Source organism: Macadamia integrifolia, chromosome 4 (assembly GCF_013358625.1).
Source record: "Macadamia integrifolia cultivar HAES 741 chromosome 4, SCU_Mint_v3, whole genome shotgun sequence".
In the NCBI taxonomy this organism is placed as follows: Eukaryota; Viridiplantae; Streptophyta; class Magnoliopsida; order Proteales; family Proteaceae; genus Macadamia; species Macadamia integrifolia.
Window position 1 is genome coordinate 6,279,945 of NC_056560.1, and position 20,364 is coordinate 6,300,308.

The window sequence follows — 20,364 nt, forward strand, 5'->3', positions numbered from 1 at the left end:
ACAGTATTTAAAAAAAAAAAAAAAAAAACAAAAAACAAAAAACAAAACAAAACAAAACAAAAAACAAAAAACAAAAAACAAAAAACAAAAACCAAAAACCAAAAACGAAAACAAAAAAGAAAAAAAACTTTAACATGTTGTTTAAGCAAAAGGTTTGTCCAAAGTTAAGAAAATTTTGACAATAATCTCTATTGTGCATATTATTAACCCTTGAAGGGTAACATGTTCATAATTTGAACCATGTTTTACCCCTGGTACATATTCACACTCCATTGAAACTTCGCTTGTGAGATGCATTAGCAGTCTTCTATAATATGGACCTATCCATCTCTATCAAATTCTGTCAAATGGTAAAAAAATTAATTTGACTTCAGGAAAATTGATGATAATTCACCAATAGTTTGTGACAATTATTTCTCTTACCTTCCTCTTTTTTAGGAAATTGATGGTAAGTCACTATGCAAATTAATTTTTACTGAAAATGATTCCTCCATAATTACTAAAAGCACATATAACTATTTTTCACATATCTTCTTTTACATTTAAACGATAAAGAGCCCTCCACATATTATTGTTAGAGAAATTGGCTCTCAACATTTTCAAAAATAAATTGTCTTGATCCCGTAACTTAATTGGTTAGAGCGTTGGTCTTATGAACTAAAGGTCATGGGTTCGAGCATGTCTTCTTTATAAAAATAAAAATTAAAAATTAAAAATTAAAAATTAAAAATTAAAAATTAAAATATAAGTCCACTTGGAAGAAGAATCAAATATCTATGCCATTAGTTAATGTTTTGAGCTGGGTTTTTTTCTTTACTTTTCTTTTTCAATCCATAACTCCAAATCCTAGTCCACCTTCTACAATCTTATTAAAATAAGGCTGCAATGATAAATACACCTTATCATATGAGTTGAAATACCGGTCAAAGCAAAGAAAACAAGCAATTTATATCTTTAATTTTTCGCCCTCTTATAAAAAAAAAATTCTTTCCTTTGAATTCATTGGGGGAAAAATACTATCAAATATCAATTCATATGTATATTAAAGATTGTGTGAAATACTAACAATGATATAATGGTAAGTCAGTTTCAAAACATTTTTGAGAATCATCCTTTATAACTAAATTACAAAAATATTGAGAATAAAACAAAGACAATCAACAGAACATAACTTGTTCTAAATATGAAAAATCTCTATTAACATGGGGCATTTGCAACGCCTAGACACATGAATGTTTTTCCTCATCTTTTTAAGAGAAAAAAATAATAAAAATTTTGTTATGAATAAGGTAAAGAATGCCTTATATTCAAAATTTGAAATAAAATATATATACTTATAGAAATATCATTTAAACAGTTCTATAGATAATAATTTTAAAAAATATATATTAATAAAAAGAGCATAGACAAAAGAGTATGTGTAAGCCCATGGGCCTATGGAAACTTTTGCATAGAAAAATAAATAAATAAGCGACAAAAGTGCTTAGCAGCGAAAACCAAACGCACCTTAGGAAAACAATCCATCATGTCTTGGTTCTCTGAAACCGTAGTCCCGTGTAACACCACATCAATTACTGACATCAGACCGTGAATCTCTCACTAGGTTTGTTCAAGTCGTTACATCAGAAGGTGTAAAGTGAATATCGCTATGAAACACATTGTTCTCAATACACCTCCCGTACATATTATCCACTTTTTCTTTTGTTATAAAGAGGGGAAAAAAACGAAGAATTGAAAACCAGGAGAGGTCAATAACCAACCACGAATCGCTTTCTCTTCTTCCAAAGCTAAACTGCCAGAGAGCTGAGATCCCATCTCAGTATCTTACAGTTCTTCCCTTCTCTTCCCTTCTCTGCAATCCCTTCTTTTCTCGATCAATCCTAGCTTCAATCTCCAATGGGTTTGGCAGCAAATGGATCTGCATCTGATAAGCCATTGAAGTTCTTGATCTATGGCAGGACCGGTTGGATTGGAGGTCTGCTTGGTAAGCTCTGCCAAGCTCAGGGAATCGACTTTGCTTACGGTGCAGGTCGACTTGAGAACAGAAACTCATTAGAGAACGACATCGCCACCCTCCGGCCTACTCATATCTTCAACGCTGCTGGCGTCACTGGTCGACCAAACGTCGATTGGTGCGAGTCCCACAAGGTGGAGACTATCCGCACCAATGTTGTTGGAACTCTAACCCTTGCCGATGTTTGCAGAGAGAAAGGTTTGATCTTGATCAATTATGCCACTGGTTGTATCTTCGAGTACGATAATGACCACCCGCTTGGGTCTGGGGTCGGATTTAAGGAAGAGGATGTCCCCAATTTTATTGGATCCTTCTATTCCAAGACCAAGGCTATGGTGAGTTTCTCGATTCTTCACTTCTCTGGATCTAGTTGAGTGTCAGATTAGTTTGTGTTAGTCTGGAGTGCGTAATTCTGGGTTGTTCGATCTTGCTCTGTTTGGGAGTTACAGATCTTCACTTGATTACTTCTATAATAGTTCTCGTTTTTAGAGGTTTTGATTTTAGTACTATACATTTTGGTACCTGAGTGTTCATTTTTTAAACCAAATTGATCCAGGATCGATCTTCTGGAGCTCTTCTTATGCTATGGGTGCGTGAATACAAGTGATTGCATATATTTTTCTCTGTTTCTATGCTAATTAAAATGCTAGAAACTATGATTTCTTTGGTTTGGAGTTGGATCTGTACGTCAGTAATTTGCATGTAGAGGTTGCATGTAGAGGTCGGTAGGGTTTCAATAGCCCCCATGAATTGTGTTTTTGCAGTTCATATGGTACACGCGGGATGATTTGAGATCTTCTCTAGACAGGTTTGAACAGAAAAATGCTAGCTTCTGTGAGTATATGTACTCATGAGAAACCCTGATGTGTCTGCAACTATCGTGTGATTGAGTCTTTTAGTTCTGTGTGACCCTAAATGCATACAAGTTGAAAAATTTTGGAGTTAAAAGAGAGAAAAAATAGCATCTTTTGATGTGCATAACATAATGCAACTCAGGTGGGATTGAGATATCTTCTGGTTTAAATTGGGTTAATCTGCTGATCTGTCTATTGACATACATTTCAAAATTTTAATGATAAGCACAAAAAATCTGACAAGATTTTCATCGACATAACTCTGAATGTGAATTTCTGATCTTCCGTCGTGTTAGGTTGATAATCTTCTTTTGAAGCATGTCTTCATTTTCAGTTTTAGGTGTTTGAATGTTACAGATTTCTGTTATTCCTTACTAAAGAAATCAATAAATTCTAATCATCTTGATATGCATCTGATAGAAGTTTAATTGCCTACAATAAAGCCAAGGAAAATCACTTTGATATCCGTTGTTAAGAAAATAATTGACTAAATCTCTCTATCTTGAAGTTGAAATTATGAGTACTGATAGAGCTGACATTCTTTTAATGCATCCCTAATTTTTTTCTTTTTCCTGGTGGGAGTGGGGTGGACTTGAATTTATTTATATCCAGTTGGAAGAATATGGTGGTGGTGACCTGGATAAAAATTCGAAGTATTTGGTTAATTTCCATATTAGGTGAATTGAACCCTGTGCAAACAGAACAAGAAGTCAAGAACAGATGAAGTTGGCTATATTTTTAATGGAATAGAGGTGGAGTTATTGCACATCCAACTGAGATCTGATGCAGGTTCATTACACAAATAATGCATACGATAAGTGGTCATATTTAAAGGTCACAAAAGTCGACATATTTGTGCATGTGAAACTGATGTTCAAACTGGCTCAAACACACAGACACTTGCACAAACTCATTCACTACCTATCTCACATTCCTCCCAGTAAATGAACAGGATCTATAACTGATGCGTTACTTTCCATTTGATAAATAAAACGGAACATCAATGACAGCATGGTCAGTGGTCTTTGGTTGTGGCTTCTAAACGAAGTCCATGAATGCTTAAACTTCTCCGGTGAACAAACATGATCTAGCACTTATATGTTAGTGTGTCAAATCATTTGAATTTGCTTGCCAAATTACATGGAATGTAAACAGGTGAGTTACAAAGTAAGTTATCCTTATGATGGTTTGGTTAACCTGAAATATTTCAGGTGGAAGATCTGCTAAACAACTATGAGAATGTGTGCACTCTTCGAGTCAGGATGCCTATCTCATCAGATTTATCCAACCCTCGCAACTTTATTACAAAGATTACTCGATATGAGAAGGTTGTCGACATTCCCAACTCAATGACAATCTTGGATGAACTCCTGCCCATCTCCATCGAAATGGCAAAGAAGAACCTCACTGGAATTTATAACTTCACCAACCCTGGAGTTGTAAGCCACAATGAAATATTAGAGATGTACCGGGAATACATGGACCCAAATTTCACATGGAAGAACTTTACCCTGGAGGAGCAGGCAAAAGTTATCGTTGCCCCTCGGAGCAACAACGAACTGGATGCAACAAAATTGAAGCAGGAATTCCCAGAACTTCTATCCATTAAGGAGTCACTCATAAAGAATGTGTTCAAGCCGAATCAGAAGACTTCTGCTACTTGAAATTTCCAAGTTGGATGCTTTCTTTTCTCTGGTCTTGTAGATTTTAGCAGCTTGCTCTTATGGGGATTGTGTTGTGGAACACTTCTTTAGATGTAGAAGAAAGTTCATTACCCTCCACCAATTGGGGCTCCCCCCCCCCCCCCCCTCTTTTGTATGCTTGAATAACTTCATGTCATCTTTGAATGGTGTATTTTTATTAATATCACGATGAATAAACTAGTTGGAAGATGTCATTTTTTTTTTTTCATGTTGTTCATTTTCATTGTTGGAAGTGTATGTTTATTTATTCATTTATTTATTTTGGGGGAGGGGGGTTGGGGGAAGGCGCAGATCGGGGAGGTGATTATTTGCTAAACCTGACATCTATACTTGCTGTAGGTGCTGCTGGTCGAACACTAGTTATTTTTCACTTCTAGTAATTGTCAAGAGGTTATAGTTACTTTTCATGGTGAAACAACTAATAAGATGTGTAGATTCAAAGAGGTTTTGGGAGTGTGGGTTCATGGAGTGGTAATGAAGCATGAACTTCCCATGATCAAGTACAATCACATGGTTTTGTTGAATCCAAATATGATTTATTTCATTGTTTGGGAAGGGCTGGAAAAAGGAATCCAACGAAACGCAGAAACAGCACTTGCTTTTTGTATAATTCTTGGGGAATTTTCTAGCTATTTAACTCATTGTGAAGAACCTTACTCCTTTTAGTGGCTCAAAATTAAGGATGGGTCCTTCACCAATCACCATGAGTGGGTTCTATAAAATGTTGGTGTATTAATCAAACCGCAGATTCTAACTTAGTTTAGGCATCATCGATCATGTAAAATGCTCGAAGTAAGATGTTGAAAGGAAGTCCAGTAGTCGAATCTAGCTAAGCAGATGCATCAACAGTCACCATGGACGATGAACCCAGGACAATTAGCTGCTCCTCAATAGGTAAAAACCCTGCAGGAACTTATGAGAAACATATCCGAATCACAAATGGAGCAGCCATTGAAGAACATCTAAAGAATGCGAAGAGGGACGAACTGTCTCTTTTATCTGTTTGTGGACTAGTGTGTGATCATAATAGTGAGCATCAAGGGTTGCTTCTTTTTTGATCTGCTATCCTAGTGACCGCACGGGCCAGTGGCCAGCCTACTGGGCATTAGCAGGGCCAATGGTCACCTACTCGTACACACACCCACCCACTCACACATGCATACGACAGGTTCGATCCCATAACCTCCTCTTGGATACTTACGAGATCCTGTTCGCAATCAGGAGGAAAGCAATTTTTGTTGGAAAAACAGCCCTTACGTGTTCTAATGGGACTAAGGGTTGAGATTTTTTTTTAAATAATATATAAGTAATACAAAGGCTACCTAAATATCATCTGCGTTTGTAGTCCAACGGTTAGGATAATTGCCTTCCAAGCAATAGACCCGGGTTCGACTCCCGGCAGACGCATAGAATTTTTTAATGATTATATTTTTTTCGCATGAGCCGTTGTTGTGTATGAAGTATGAACACGATCAATATTTCAGCCGTTTGATAAGAATACTTGATTCTCAAACGTCTATCCAACGGCTGAAGTGTTGACCACGTTTCATATGTATGAACATGTAATAATTTCAGCCGTTTGATAGGAATACTTGATTCTCATGTGCCTATCCAACGGCTGAAGTGTTGAATGTGTTTCTTACATCATCATGCATAGAAACCGATGGCCTGGTCAAGAGGCAGCCCAGACCAACATATGAGACATGAAGTAAGGATGGTACGAGCCCATATTTCTCTTAAAGTAGCCCACACAATCAACCTTCCCGTTAGCTCTAGGGCTTGATGCGGTCCAAATAAATATATGAACAAGCTGGGTCAACCCACTACAGAACCCCTCATTGGAAAGGGAAAAATGAAACCAGGTTTGGGTTTTGTTGGATGGTGGCTTGATTGATCACAAGAAAAGCCGTAACCAAGTGTCCCAAATCAACCAACCGCACATGAAAAGCCTTTCACTAGACAAACAGAAAAAAAAAAAAATATATATATATATATATATAAAATTAGAGTGGATGGAGAATTTAGAGATCAAATTGTTTCAAGGATAAGACGTTTGATTTTGTATAATTACAAAGACCCAACAAAAAGAATTTTTGACTTTGGTTCTTTTCTGGATCCAACTTTTAATTCATCTATTTTTTTTTTTTTTGCTTTCTTTTGTGCAACGTATTTAAATAGATTATTTAATATAAGAACAAGAGAGTATTCATATATCCAGAGATAGCTTGGTGTGAAAATATTCAATTAAAAATTTCATCTCTTTTTATAAGAGAGGAGATTATGAGTTTGTTTGGAACGAGTTCTGGCCACTATTGACCTGACCAACGCAACCCTTCAAAGAAGTTGACTCACCCTAAACCGGTCCAAATTCAAACGGACTAAGGGAGGATTATAAAATTAGGGGATCGCCTCCACTAGACCGAATCAACCGTCTATACGTCAGCTTGGAACAAAATGGTGGGATCCACTGGACATATATACCAATCCTACGACGAAAGCGATTTGTTTTCCCATACGTTTGATCAACCAGAGTAGAAGGGAAGGAAATGCACGTTAGTGGGTGTTGAATGGTCGTAGGGAGTAGGAGAAGGAACTTTTGTTAACCACTTACCGACAACGTGTGGACCCGAACATGATTTCGGGTCCACAAAAATGGGCCCCATCCAGACGTCACTAGATGGGCAAATGGCTTACGTCTCGCCCTGATTCATCCTCCCAAGTCCCAACCAAAAAGAAAGTAGGGAAAGAATCAGTGGGCCCACCACACCTACATAAGGACCAATGCACTACCAGGGATCATTGATTGCACGGTCCGGATCATCCTTGGAAGGGTGAAGAAAGGATGTGGGCCAGGCGGCGGGGTTAATGGTCCATAGCCAACTAAAGGGCCCACCCATTAGCATTGGTACCTCTGACCTCTTCTGGTGGTGGAAGTGGACCTATTAGTGGTGGTGGACTGGTGGTGATGGTGGTGGTGGTGGGTGTGGGGTCCACCCACCCCACACCCACCATGTTGTGATAAGCATCGCCTTCTGTGTGTGTATCTACAGTAAAATATAACGGCCTTTGCGTAAAAAATATTTCTGTTCTTTTTTTATTTATTTTTGTTTAAGGGAAAGTTTCAAATTTTTATTTCATGTGGCAGAGTGAGGCATGACTTGACTTGCTCAGCGTATCACAACCACATATCGCTGGCCACAATTGCTCCGTACACGTGGCCCACCAAACTGATTAAATGTTCCAGACTGTGCTAACCTGTAGGGGCCCATTAAATGATGGGTCCACCTACAAAAAGTGGATGGTTTTCGGGACTGGTGGTGGATCAGCTACCCAAATCCTACACCAAATCCCCATCTTCCTTTTTCTTCCTTCCAACCCATTCATTGGTCCACATGTGGCCTTCCTTTCTGACCTTTGTAAGTTTCTCTCAAAGGAAACCCGTGTCAACAACCATTGCTTGTCTGGGACCCAACCGACTTACTATAATAACTTATGACGTAACATACACGATAACATCTCCTATGCAAATACTAATTGATCCCATTGGTTCAGGCCGTATCAAAATGCTAGCATCTAAAAAATGCTGAACGCACGGCTAAGATCTCCTTCTCACTTTTCGTCTTTTATGTTGTCATTCTCCATTCCTATGGTCCATCCATGAGGTGGGCCACAAAGAAAAAAAGCAATGAAAATCACTCAATTTTCACTAAAAGCAGTAAAGAGTGAGTGAGTGACCCAAGGTGTGTTTTGTCATAATCAAACTCATGACAATTTTCATATCACCTAATATAACTTATCCTTGCATTTTTTACTACTTCAGCTTTAATTCCACTTGTTGAGGACTTGGTTAGAGATTATCGTTAAAAACAACTGTGAGAAAAATGTCCAAGTGCCAATAAATCTTACATCAAATCTCTACATCATGTTACTCACTTCTAATGTGATATTATTATTTTCACCAAGTACTTGAGTAGAATTTATCTTACTTTTTATTATTTTAGCTTTGATACCACTTGTTGAGGAATTTGATAGAAATCATAATTAAAAGCTAATCATGAGAAAATGTAATAAATCTCACATCAAATCTTTATAATGTGAAAATCGTCTATAGCTGCTGCATTGGTACGGCTAAAAATCTCTTGAGATGCGTGTCTAAATATTCTTAATCATTCGATGTTCATTGCACCTCACCGCTCATTACAGAGAATGTAGATTCATCTTTATATCACGCTACTCATTTCTGATATGAGATTATTAATTTCAATTTCTACACGGAACCCCATATGAAGAAGATAAGCAGGCAAGTATGTATTTAAAAAATAAAAAAGTAGAGATTGTGAGAAATTGAAACTAAAATTTAAACTTTGATATTACTTAGATAATGGTACAGGATTACAGATCAGTCAGACCAAAGAGAAGAATCCAAATTAAAGCCATCTATATAAATCAAGGGTAAACATTAGTTAGATAACTAACAAATTCGAACTAAAAAAAAAAAAAGAACTAAAAAAATTCCAAAAAGGCGGGAAGATGAGTTATATTTGCAAGTTTCTAAATAGTGAAAAAGGGGGACCCATCATCATCATCATAAAACGGATATTCGGTTGAGCCAACTCTTCATATCCACGTGTCGCATGCAGAACAAGCCGGTCCCCACTGAAACAGCTAAATGCGTGTTGGCATGGCCACCCCAAACCCAGCCTTTCCTTCTCATCTCGATCGAACCACCAAAAGGAAACACACACCAAAAAGAAGATGGGGACCACCACGCGTCCCCACCTCGAGAGGAGAAGAATTTGTGGGGCCACCAAGCCAATTGGGCCTTGGGGCCCGCGCCCTCCATCACGTGGACAGACAGATGTTGGGCCCACAATGAAACGATTCAACACGGTCCACGGAGCACCTTACCTTTTGCCTCTTTGTTTGACCCACACCAACCGGAGATTGTAGGACCCAACCACTCCCCCCACCCTCCCTCTGCGCTCAGCCTCCAAGCCTAACCTGTGTCCTGGCCCCACTTCACACGTGCATAAATGACTCTAAAGCACGTGCCAACCCCAACACTTCCGAAAAGAAGACGAACAAGAAAAAGAATTACAGAGAGCTCGGCGACGAACAGACCAAGGAAGGGGGATTTGATCCGTAAAAGCAATGAAAATGGAAAATTTTGAAGTTAAACCTTCCGAATGACTAAGCCCAGATAACGAAAAAATAGTGATAATAACCCTTTTCCTTTGCAGGGTCGACGTTCTAAATTCTAACAATTCTTGAACGTTTCCTCCTCTCACTGCTTCGAAGAAGGTGTTTGTTGAGTTGCAGGAGCAGGACGGCTCATGAACTGAAGCTCTTGTTTATCGTAGATTTCCAAAGAGAAGTCTCTAAGCATCTGGGTAGTTGTGGTAGAACTTGAACTTGGAGCCATGGTTGAAGACTTTGCCGCTTTTGCTAGCGTTGATGATACTGCAGGAGCTGTAGCAGCGTTGTTGGAGACCGGAGCAGTTTGTACCTCAACTGGAGTGGCAGAAGTTAAATTGATAGCTCCCGGCTGCATCGCAGATATGAATGATGAAATAGGTCTCGCAGAGATGTTGATGAGTGGCGTCGCAGGTGGAAACGCCCATAGTTGGGGCTGATTTGAAGGTCCAGCAATGGCAGTAGAGGGAGGTATCATCCAAAAAGCACCCGCAGCCACAGCGTTGGAGGGTATAACTCTTCCTCCACTGCTTACTGCCCACATGGGCACGAGACCTTGTGGTGCCGCAGCCACTGCCGTTGCTCCAATGGGAGCGAGACCAGAAGACATGGAGACTCCATCGTTAACATCATAGTACTCGCTAGTTGCCGCCCGCTTTCGTTTCTTCTTCGTCGTCTCGCCTTCGGGATTAGAGGATGATGTTGGGATCTTGAGGGTACCTCCCACAGACATGGCTATGGCTGGAACAGTCCCAGTCCCGGTAGCAGCGATGATGGCGGGCTCCGCGTGTTCCAATAACCACCGGATGGTTTCCCCGTCGGACTTATGACCGAGTTCTCGGGTCAGCTGAAAAATCCTCGCCGCACAGGTCGCCGGCATCCGGATCCTCCGTCCTCGACCTTCAACCTTCGTGTGGCGGTCTTTCGTGGAAGCCCTTCTTCCTGGAGTCACTGATCTTCTAACCTGCATGGGCATAGGAGTCTGAGTCTGCATCTGCATCGCCACGGGTACAACTCCAATGGGTGGGTACTGTTTCTCCTCCAACTCTGGCTCTGCGTCTGTTGGCTCTTCTTTAAGCAATACAAGCGGCGCTGCCGTGGATGGTTGTTGCGTTGGAGCCACATCAGGGGCAGAAGATGGTGGTTGTGGTGGATCAGAAGGTGGAATTTCCCCGCTGTCTACGTCTTCCTCCCCGTTACTGTCATCAACTGTTTGTTCACCACCTCCACCGCTCATTCTTAGATCAGCTGTTCCTCTCTCGTCTTCTTCTTCGACCTCCTGCTTCTGAATCGACGCCATCCACCCAAAAGTCCCTCAAAGTTCCAAAACCGAACCAGCCCAAAACACGAATAGGAAAGACGAGGAAAACCCACAAACAGGAAACGAAATATAAGGTTATCCTCGATGATTTCTATAATAATTTTTGTTGCAGAGGAAAGGGGGAGAGAAACTTGGAAAGAATAGATAGGGAAAGAGGAAAAAAATTAGGTCTCCTCTTCTGTGAAGATTGAAGAAGCTATGAAAGAAGGGAGAAGATTGTTTACGTGCACCAATTTACAAGCAGGGTCTTCCCTCAAAAGCTTCTTGTTAATCTCGTTGTCTTCACCACCACGGACACACAGCAAAATTGAAATTTATCCATTAGAATAACAATAAATAAAGGGAAAAAAACGGAAATCGAAGGAAAAAATGCTACGAAATCCCCATTTTACCCTTATAAGACTCTAACCTTTAGAGGGACTTTTCCTCTTCTGTTTAGGGTGTTGCCACACCCAACTTCTATCTACTGAGAAAATCTACGGTCATCCGCATCACTTAAAAATGGCCCCACCAGATAATGACAGGTTGTGGGTCCCACAAGTTAGGAATTCCTTTTGGATTGGGTCAAAAGAAAGTGATGGGCTGATGGGTATAAACAACCTAAAATTTTCATTTTTATTTATTCCAAAAAAAAAAAAGATTTCAACGCACCCTTCGCCCACAAGAAGATTCTCACCGTGGTTTGAGGAATCGGTATTGAGTTGGTTGAACCGATGCTTGGCCAATATCATATCGCTGTAATGGTACAAAGTACATACTTAAGGATAAAGGCTAGAGGTGAAATTTTGGCCCAATAATCGAATCTACCCTGGTCTACCCTGAGCCTGAATAGAACTTGGGCCAACTTTTTTGACCTGAGGGTGGGTTAGGGTTGAAAAACCCCAACCCTGAGTTAAGGTTGGATTGGACTCAGGTTGAGGCTTCAGCCTGGCCCAATCAGACTCAAAATTTAATCATAAATTTTTATATTAGAATTTAGGGCTCCTATTAATATTTTATTTTTCTATAGTTATTTAATATATATGATATGATTCATATGAGTGGTAAAAACAAGTCAATCAAGGTTAATCCAATCATTGCATAAACGAGGGTCAACCCAATCCTGACGGGGTCAATTAGGCTGGGTTCTAGAGCGACTCAGACACTAGCACCAGCTTATGGCCCTGTAGCTTGATTTCCCTTTTTTTTTTTTTCTGTTGCCTTTTAAGTCTCTGTTTTTTAGCTTTATTTTTTACTCCACCCTTTCAATAAATTAGTGCTTCTCTTTAAGCATTTGACTCATCTTGTTAAGCATAAAAACATTAAGATATTCAAGAAGGGAACCTCTGTGGAAGTAATTAAACACTTTCTCTAAAATAAATATTTTTACCATGCCTGATAGAGTGAACTTAAACCATGCATGATCATTTCAACATTTTTTTTTCTTAATTTAGTGTGGAAGGGTGACTGACAGACAAAGATTGATCACGTGTCAAATTATATATAAGCATTATACTCCATATAGATAATCCATTGTTTCTTAAGAAAATAAATAAATAAATCTATTGATTAATTGTTAATTTTTCATGGCAAACTAATCTTGGTCCACTTACCTTGTATGAATTTATTTATTTATTATTATTTTTTTTTAACCTCATACAAATTGCTACGAATTTGACATCAATGGATATAACAATGAATTTTTCCGCTGCTTACCAAAAAAGATGAGGGTCTATAGAATGATATCATCTATATGTCACATGGTCAAAATAAAAATAGCAAAAAAAAAAAAAAAAAAAAGTGTCTTCACAATAAGGGAGAGTTTGTTAATGTGAATTCCATTTATTGTTGTTGTTTATTTATTTTTAACACAACAGGGGGCTAGGTAAGGACGCATTCTGAGACATATAGAAGTATCTACAAGGAGGAAATAGCAAAGTGATTATTGAAGAAGGTAAGGTGTAGGAGAGTTGAACCAATGATCATTCCTGTGTTGGGTTTTGTGGGTTACACTAATGTGGGTGACTCATTGGGTTTATAGTGGTTAAGCCTACTCGAGGAGGATAAGCTTAGCTTCCTATTGTGGGAGTATGTTAATATCTGAGAAACAATTATTTATAGTTTCTATGATCCCTGCAGTCATCACCAATGTGAGAACATAGCTTATTCACAAAACTATGGGAGAAATCCCTGTTAGAAACTGCAAAAGTCTCTAGAACGTGATTTTATTCGTGGGATCAATCTTCAAACGCAAGGAATCCCAAAGTTGATGGAGGTTTTCTAAACCACAGTACGTATATAATGTCAGTTCCTAAACTATTCTTTAATTCTTTGTCTATGATAACTCTCCAAATAACTATATGTATTTTAAGAACCAAGAAGTGAAGGTCCTTAAGCCTATTTCCCCAACACCTTGTAGGGGGTGTAATCCATTGTTTATTATGTGATAAGTGTATATTTGAATTGCACGTGGCCTTAATAGTTTGTGTTAGTTTTGGGTTTGGAAGTTGGGAGTTGGGAGTTGGGAGTTGGGAGCATGGTTTCAAGTACTGGTTTGAGATCAGTCGTGTTAGATTGGTATTGGTTGAGATTGATCCCCAATTCAATACTGATATGGATCGGTTATTCGGATCATTTCAAGGGTAAACTAAGAAAAAATAATATTTTTTATAAAAATCAGGGATAAAATAGATCGATACTCACCGATCCATCCGATCCGGATCGGTATCGGCCTCCCCTAAATCCTTGGTTGGGACTTGGGAGGGAATTCCACTAAACCAGTGTTAGCCGTTCCCAATGAGCAGCATGCAAGGCCCCCACCCCCTAATGTCAGATTGGGACACGTGTTTCATATGAAAAGAATTAGGACCCACGAATGGATAAGTACCAAAAGGTACCAAATAATTAAATGTATAGATTATCGGACGGTTCATTCATAGCCAGTTCTTTTTTATCGCAAACATTAATACTTAAAAAATATTCCCACGCGAAAGAATTTGAATATTAATAAATAATGATTAAGCATCAACTACGTAGGCTGGCTAATGCCAAAAGGCGCAAAAAGTCTCCTTCCAGGGTCTGGGCCCACTAATTGGTGGATCCCGACCCTTCATAGATGAGAAATTAGGTTACGGGATAAGTAGCAATACTGTATTAAAATAAAACAAAACTATGCTAAAGCAAATAGCCATGGCGGGATGGCACTATCCAGGCATGGAAATTTGGATTGGTTCCGTACGGGGTACCATATTTGCCATACCACGATTTAAATAGGATTATTATCTTTCTTTCTTTCTTTCTTTCTTTTTACTAATAAACTACAAAAGTCAAGGTTAAAACAATTTTCTTTTTAAAAGCTACAAAAGTCAGGTTGAAACAATTTCCAATTTTAAGAAAGTGATGATTTGCAGTAAATAAGAAGAAAAATTACAAGGGTGAATTGGTAATTCTACCTTTCATCATTCAAAATAATCATACCAAAGGTAAATAAATTTTGTTCATACAAAAAGTAGTAATAATAATTATTATTATTATTATATATTTTTTTTCATTTTATGTGAAGATAATTGTCGTAAAAAGACGAGTCTTGACTCGGACTAATCGGTAGAGTGGAAAAAAAAATAAAAATGAAAATGAGACCTGATCAAGAGTCATGAATTTAGTAGGAGAGTCGCCTATCGAGCTCAATCGATTTAAGATTCGTTTCCACTCATTTAGGTTATCGGGTGCCACAGGCTAAGGCATTGACATTTTTTTTATATGTCGTTGGTTATCAATCCATAATCAGGCCCCTGGGTCAAGCGAGCTTTCAACGGACTAATTGAATTATTGAGCTATAAACGTTCTATAAACGGGCCATAGATGGTCCTTAAATGGGCTTAAACAAGCTAATTGAGCTATAAATGTTTGGTCAAAGTATTGGTTGGTCCTAATTGGGTGCAGTCAAGCCACTACCTTGCCCTAAAACACTTTATTATTAATTGACCGGTGCTTCATCAATCCGACACGTTAGTACTTGGTCAGGTGGGTCTCAGATCAGGCCTACCAGCAAGCCCCCAACTTTTGATACCCCCTATGCATGTGCTTGAGGAATGACCAAACTAAGTGGGTCAATCTAAGTTTTCATTAACTTAGGCACTGGTTGATAACATTTCTACTATATCTGTGTCTAGAAGCAGCAGAAATGATTTTTCGTGCTTCTGGGATCAAATTTTGGTGTTTGATAAACATGTTTCTTGAATTGAGTAGGGCTGGATAGATTCCTTAGGTCGATGTGCGTTTTGCTAGGGAATTCGAACTTCAATCCACAACAACAATTCAGTCATCGATTCATGAGGGTCAGAAGAGAATTGGAAAAAATCCACAAAGGAATCAATGAATGTGAATTTAAGGTTTCCACTAGAAGTAAAAATTCGGTGTATTCCTTCTCGTTTCCCAAAAGAATCTCCGAACTTTGGAAAGCCACCAGGTAAGGTAAATGCTAGATTGGGAGATACAATTTCTCTTCGGGGGTCCATCAATTTTTTGGCCCATAAGTTGTTCCAAGAAACAGAAAACAAGTCTGACTTGTTTCATCAAATCCATTTCTAGACACAGAAATAAGCATAAATTTTTATTTATGTTTCAAAAAACAGGTGAAACAAAACAGGTTTATTAAACAGTTTTAAGGGTGTTTTTCCATTTATGAGCATAGAAAAATGGAAAAACATGTTTCTGAAAACGTTATCAAATGGTACCTTGGTGTTTTTGCTCGAGTCATGTGAAACTCGTTGGATTGAAGACCGCATTGAACATGCTCCAACAAGCCCTCCTATTGACCGTAGACATTGGTGTGTAGATGTGCTATCGGGTGGCTTTCTCTCACCGTAAATAATATTACTTTGATATGTACTGTGTTATGTGCAAGGAACCAGATTCCCAAATGCCCATTATAGGAATCTTTTTCCCAATTCAATATCAAACTTCATCATTTTTATGTATAAAAAAAATTGGATACACTATCATTTCAAATTATAGAACAAAGAAAGGGACTATATATATTTTGAAATAAGCAGGTCTTATATTTATAGGATTAAGAAAATATATGTTTTTATAAAAAAAAAAAAAAAAGCTTAAAATGCAGTGTAGACTTTACATCTAGACATTGGAAATGATGAAATAACTGCCCCATCACCATGAAAATGGAAATTCCCACCTCTCTTATTGAAGGACCATATGATTGCATTTAGTTTCAAAATTTGACAAATAGCTGGTCTAGTCTGCAGGATCCTTAATCTATTCAACAATTAGAATTATCACATTTAGCCTCGATATAATGAATTGATAGTTGAGAATCAGCCAGATTCTACCTAAACCCTAGAAATCCTATATGGACATCAATTCCAGAGCAGAATAGTCAAAATCAAACTTGATCGATTTCAATTCGAATCAGGGGATTCACCTGATCGGATTCCAATTTTTAAATCCTCACAACACCAAGTCCAATCACATGTTGAGTGAAAGAGTATTAATTGGTTATGGTTAAAAGAAAAAATGAGTGAACTTCAACTGAGATCAATCAAGAAAGAAGGAAATGGTCAGATTCCAGAATAGAGAAACTCAAATAAAATCAGATTGCATAGGAAGTGCAATTGTACAAACTACCACATCCACAAACAAATGACTTTTAACAATAAGAGCTTTTCTTTAGAATCATCTTCTTCTTAACAGACTCTAATACCTTTTGTCTGGCATCAGCATCCCTTTGGAGTTCTTTTGGGGTTGAGGGGGGGGGTGTGGGGAGATCATGTAGGGCATCAGATTTTACATGAGGTGATTAGTGAAGCAGCAGCATTGTAGCCATCGGTCATGGGGATCTAGGGACCTAGACCCATTAGTAGGTAGGCCAAAGGGCTGTTCTTTTTTTCTGTTTTTTGGCAAGGAAAGGGGCTGGGTTTTAGTCCTTGAGAACATTGCACAATACATGGGCTTACTGGTTTAAGCTGACCAACCAAAGCCTAAAAAACAAACCATCAAACTCTCAGTTCATAATTGTCCAATAATTGATAGGAAATGGTTCCTCACTGCTAGTTTTGACGAATCTCCCACACTGCATCAATCCCCCTGAAGTGAATGGTTTCAAAAATTAAAGTTTAGGCCTATATAATTAGGAAAGGAAGAGAGTGTTAGTGTGGATCTCACATGATTAGAATATAGAAAGACATGAAAATGAATCTCCATGTAGTCTACATGAAGATCTATTTCCGATAATTGAAAGTCATTGCTCTCATTCTTCTTGTACCTACAACAAACAAGTAAATAAAAAAAATATGGCTTCTTCACTTCTCAACTTTGATTCTCTTCTTCGTTTCTTCTCCCGAAAACCAAAATCTTGGGATTATTTGGATAATATAACACGCCAATGAGCTAGAGAAATAAAAAGGCGCGTGGTAGAAATAAAGAAGGGAATATATTACTATAACATGCATATCTTTTTGTAACCAAAGTGGTAGATTGGGGAGTTATACCAAAGTATTTTTCGAATACATATGTGAAATAGTAAAACAAATATTTGACCTCATTGAGAGAAGAAATATGTTATACTCCCAGAACCAAATTATAATTTTACAATTTTTTTTTTCATCATTAGTTTTAGTTACAACAATATTTTCCCGTAAAAATAAGAACCCGATAAAGAAAGAACAAGCATATGTGGAGTTGGATTAATTTAGTGCTCCCCCCCACCTCCACCTCCACCTCCACCTCCACCTAAATAGAATTCCTGTACAGAAATTGGAGTTGGAAGAGCAATTCCAATTTTCAGATAAGATAAGATCTCACATCAAGCCATTAATAGTATAGTATCTTTTTTTTTTTTTTTTGGGGGGGGTTGGGGGTGGTGGGTTAAAAAACCCATCGATAGCATCAATGTACCACTTTATGCGGACGACTTTTATAATCATATGGATAAGGAAAAAAATTTGGTTGATATCTGGGTTGCACTCAAGTCCCTATTTGTAGTTAAGGAAATAGAATAATTCACTTCACCTTAGGGATTCATAAATACCCTCTTAGGTTATTGTATTTTCCCAAATACCTTTCTGGCTTAAGGTGTCAATCGGTTCAGAACCAAGTATTCGATCTGGTTCCGATTTTGGTTTCAAGGAGTGTTAGTGTGATCCAGAACCGGACCAAGTCCTGTCTCGGTTCTGAAAATTGGTACTTGTATCCAACCTATCCGGTTCCGATCCGGTTCTGATTCCTATTTGGATTTTGTATCCGGTTCTTATTTGGTTATAATATCTAGTTTCAAATTCGATTTTGTTACGCAATTGCTATTCTAAAGACAAAATATAAATATTTATTTACTACGTTATTGGTCTTTCCCCACAAAAGAATGAAAAAAAAAATTTTTATGAGCTATTGATCATCTATTGAACTTCTAATATCGTTATTTTCACTACTTTAAACACACAATATGTAGAGAAGAGAAAGAACAAAATACTTTAAACTTTAAGAGTTACAATTAAGTAGATTGTTTAAGAGTTGGACTATAATTGAAACTCTATAAGATGATTTATCATTTAGGTGATTGAATATATCGAGTTTTCATATAAGTAACGTCAAGTTTTTAGTTAAAGAATAAAAAGTGGACATTAAGTTATCTGGTCCGGTTTTGGTTAGAACCGTCGGTTCTTGGCATAAATTCAGATCCGGATCGAACCGAATTATAAATACTTATTTCAGATTTAGGATTTAATCATATTATAATAGGTTGGATTTGGTTTAGGGTATTCGATCCAGATCTGGATTTGATTTTTGGTTTCGATTCCGATTTGACACCGTTACTTTTAGCTATCACAAAGTTACAACTACTTGACTAGAACCCAAGCAGCAGCTAAATTTCGTTAATGGATAAACTGATCACTAGTAATAGTGGGTTGTCCTTTTTTGGATTGAATGATTTTGGACTATCGGTTTAAAACCAATGCACTGATATTTCCATTTGATAAAGATTAGTCTTCTTGTAGGGTTTTTACCATTTTACTAAATGAAATAATATACATTTTTTTTTTTAAATGATCAAATTTATGGATTTTATTATAACTAGGGTGAGAAGATCGAGTCTCATTTAACTTGGATGAGTTATGATCTATTCTTATCATTTTCTACCTCAATTGTGAGCCTGTGACCTTCTCTCTCTCACTCATATTCTACATTTCTACCCAATAAAAGAGATCCACTACATCGCCATGAATCGGCCAAAATCGATTGGTTCATTGATGGCCAATTCTCGTTTGAATCGACTGATTCACCGATCCGATTTCTCAGGTTTTGTTGGCTCACAGACCCCACAGGCCCACACACATACGCACTCGCACACAGAGATAGAGATAGACCATGAATTCTCAGTCAGTAGCAGATTCCATAAGTCCCATCCCTCAAACCACCCCCGGGGGCCGCCCTCAAGGTTCAGACAACCTCGAAGCCATTTTAAAAGTAAGAAAAGGAAATGTGGGTTGTGCACTTATGCTCGTGCCATGTGTGGGGTCCAATCCCCTTGTGTGTACCTATCACAAAATTTGATGCTGATGCAGATGATGATCTCTGATGCTGAGATGCTGAGATGCTGATGCTACTATTGACGGACGCCTATTTCCCAAGCCGCTCCCAAAACCAAACCAGCCACAAAATAATAATAATAATAATAATAATAATAAATAATAAATATATATATATGCTCTAATGGCTGGTCTAAGGGTGTTAATCGGTTTGGTTCAGGTGCATACAATTCGATACAAGATTTTTTAAGTGAAACCAAAATCGAATTATTTAGTAAATTGTTTCATAGATTAAAATTGAAACCATTTATACATGGTTTCGGTTTAAACGGTTTTGAACGGTATTCTTATATTTAGTATTTTTTTTTATCCAAACAACTTAATTACCTTTGAAATTTGTTGTTTAATGGATGTAAATCTTAAGATTGAATTGAATTGTTTTTTGTTATATGTTTTTTTAATAGTTATTTGATGTAAACTTAACATTGAATGACGTAAACTTACTACCTATATGTTTAATAGGTTTAACAGTTTATTTAAACGGTTGATAAACGATTTAAATTTTAAAATCAAAATCAAATCACGGTTTTAATTTTTAAACTGAAAACGAACCATTTAATAAACGGTTTCACGGTTTCGGTGTAAATGGTATAGTTCAATTTCGGTAAACGATTTTGATTTCAAATTCACATCCTTAAGTGGGCCCTCACCACCAATTAGTATCAACCTTTTAGGTTCACATTTGATATTGATTTTGATT

At 37.7% G+C, this 20,364-nt stretch overlaps 2 protein-coding genes and 1 non-coding gene across 3 annotated transcripts; 2 read left to right on the top strand and 1 right to left on the bottom strand.

Moving 5' to 3' along the window:
• The first annotated feature begins 1,727 nt into the window (after positions 1 to 1,727).
• LOC122075407 (bifunctional dTDP-4-dehydrorhamnose 3,5-epimerase/dTDP-4-dehydrorhamnose reductase-like) lies at positions 1,728 to 4,777 on the top strand. The gene is made up of 2 exons (XM_042640427.1): positions 1,728 to 2,349; positions 4,080 to 4,777. The coding sequence occupies exons 1-2, from the start codon at positions 1,897 to 1,899 to the stop codon at positions 4,530 to 4,532; spliced, it is 906 nt and encodes a 301-aa protein (XP_042496361.1). The 5' UTR covers positions 1,728 to 1,896; the 3' UTR covers positions 4,533 to 4,777.
• A 1,129-nt stretch (positions 4,778 to 5,906) lies between these two features.
• Positions 5,907 to 5,978, top strand: TRNAG-UCC. The gene has a single exon. It is a non-coding gene; the product is annotated as a tRNA-Gly (tRNA).
• Positions 5,979 to 8,915: 2,937 nt separating this feature from the next.
• LOC122077566 (transcription factor TCP9-like) lies at positions 8,916 to 11,394 on the bottom strand. The gene has a single exon (XM_042643532.1). It carries the CDS (start codon positions 11,062 to 11,064, stop codon positions 9,856 to 9,858), a length of 1,209 nt encoding a protein of 402 aa, XP_042499466.1. The 5' UTR covers positions 11,065 to 11,394; the 3' UTR covers positions 8,916 to 9,855.
• Between the last annotated feature and the right edge of the window lie 8,970 nt (positions 11,395 to 20,364).

What these genes read in the sequence shown, in the direction of transcription:
- LOC122077566 (XM_042643532.1), bottom strand. Translation starts at nt 11,064, where the DNA reads ATGGCGTCGATTCAGAAGCAGGAGGTCGAAGAAGAAGACGAGAGAGGA.
- LOC122075407 (XM_042640427.1), top strand. Translation starts at nt 1,897, where the DNA reads ATGGGTTTGGCAGCAAATGGATCTGCATCTGATAAGCCATTGAAGTTC. An exon ending in ATTCCAAGACCAAGGCTATG is followed by an intron (nt 2,350 to 4,079) that starts GTGAGTTTCTCG and finishes GAAATATTTCAG; the next exon opens with GTGGAAGATCTGCTAAACAA.